The sequence below is a fragment of the Echinococcus granulosus genome (assembly GCF_000524195.1).
Source record: "Echinococcus granulosus chromosome Unknown EG_S00396, whole genome shotgun sequence".
Lineage (NCBI taxonomy): Eukaryota > Metazoa > Platyhelminthes > Cestoda > Cyclophyllidea > Taeniidae > Echinococcus > Echinococcus granulosus.
This window is the reverse complement of record NW_020170775.1, coordinates 4,855-5,899: the sequence shown is the minus strand read 5'-3', so window position 1 is coordinate 5,899 and position 1,045 is coordinate 4,855. Positions and strand designations below refer to the sequence as shown.

The following is a 1,045-nucleotide window of genomic DNA, read 5'->3' as shown; positions in this document are numbered from 1 at the left end:
CTTTGACAGCTAAACGTTTGGCCATTTCTTAGCAAAAAGAAAAATCAAAGCTTCTTGACAAACATTACTGAACAATTTGTTTGCTGTGTCGGTCATTTGGCTACCACGAGCACCTTGGTAACGCGGAATTATTGCATTTATTTGAAGGACAGAAGTAACAAGGCAGCATAATTGTGCCAGTAAGTATCCTGAAACAATCGTTTTGGTCCATCATCTGCTCCATTCAGTCAGTCTATGCCCTCTTAGGGTGACACGACTTTAGTCTTTGCGATCTTCATTATAATGCTGATGCAGCATAAAATCAGGTGCACTTGTATATTTACTCTCTGTGGATGCTGTATTAAAAATGGAGTCCATGCCTTAACAAAAGACCTTGAGTGGCAAATTAGTATTATTAGTACTAGTGTGTAATCATGGTGTTGTGCTTACCACAATCAGAAGTCAAGCATCACTGTCAGACAGATGCAGACTACCGTGCGTCTTCTGCAGCTTAGTGAGTTGGCAAAGGAAGCATTGCTAAGGGGCATCAAAGCTATGACTAAGCGGATAATGGTGGAGTCTCAGTAGCTACGGCTGCAGTAATATTAATGTTGATGGTAGTGGTGGTGGTGAAAGTGACTGCCGTAGCTGCTACTTTTGCATCAGCACTTAGTGCTGATCCGTGGCAGTCCTCTCCACCCTGCTTAGCCACTGAAGACATCCCAGAGTCCTGTTTTTGACCTTTATCACCGCATTTTATTTGCTTTTTAATGATGCGAAAGAGGTTTTTGGCATCAGAAAAAAGCTCAAAGACCGGAAGTTGTGAAGGAACTAGGATGCATGCAAATAAATGAGTTACACGAAAATCATACCAAAGAAGAGTGGCATTAAATGTTCCTTATGACCATTTCCTCCATATGCACGAGATGCTTGTTTGATCCAATTTGTATTTTAGACCGGCTTGTCATCTGTTCCTAGGGTCCAAATGCTTCCTGTGTGCTCTCTCATTAGCTAAAGTTCAAGATCACCGAATAAATTTTCTAACCATGGTATTTTACTTTTGCCA

The 1,045-nt window shown here is 41.2% G+C and overlaps 1 protein-coding gene across 1 annotated transcript; it reads right to left on the bottom strand. All coding sequences in view use genetic code 11, as the record gives it.

The window, feature by feature from the left end:
- Positions 1–538: 538 nt before the first annotated feature.
- EGR_11123 (hypothetical protein) lies at positions 539–700 on the bottom strand (the record flags this gene model as incomplete). The annotated part of the gene is made up of 1 exon (XM_024500370.1): positions 539–700. One exon carries the CDS (start codon positions 698–700, stop codon positions 539–541), a length of 162 nt encoding a protein of 53 aa, XP_024345216.1.
- Positions 701–1,045: the final 345 nt, after the last annotated feature.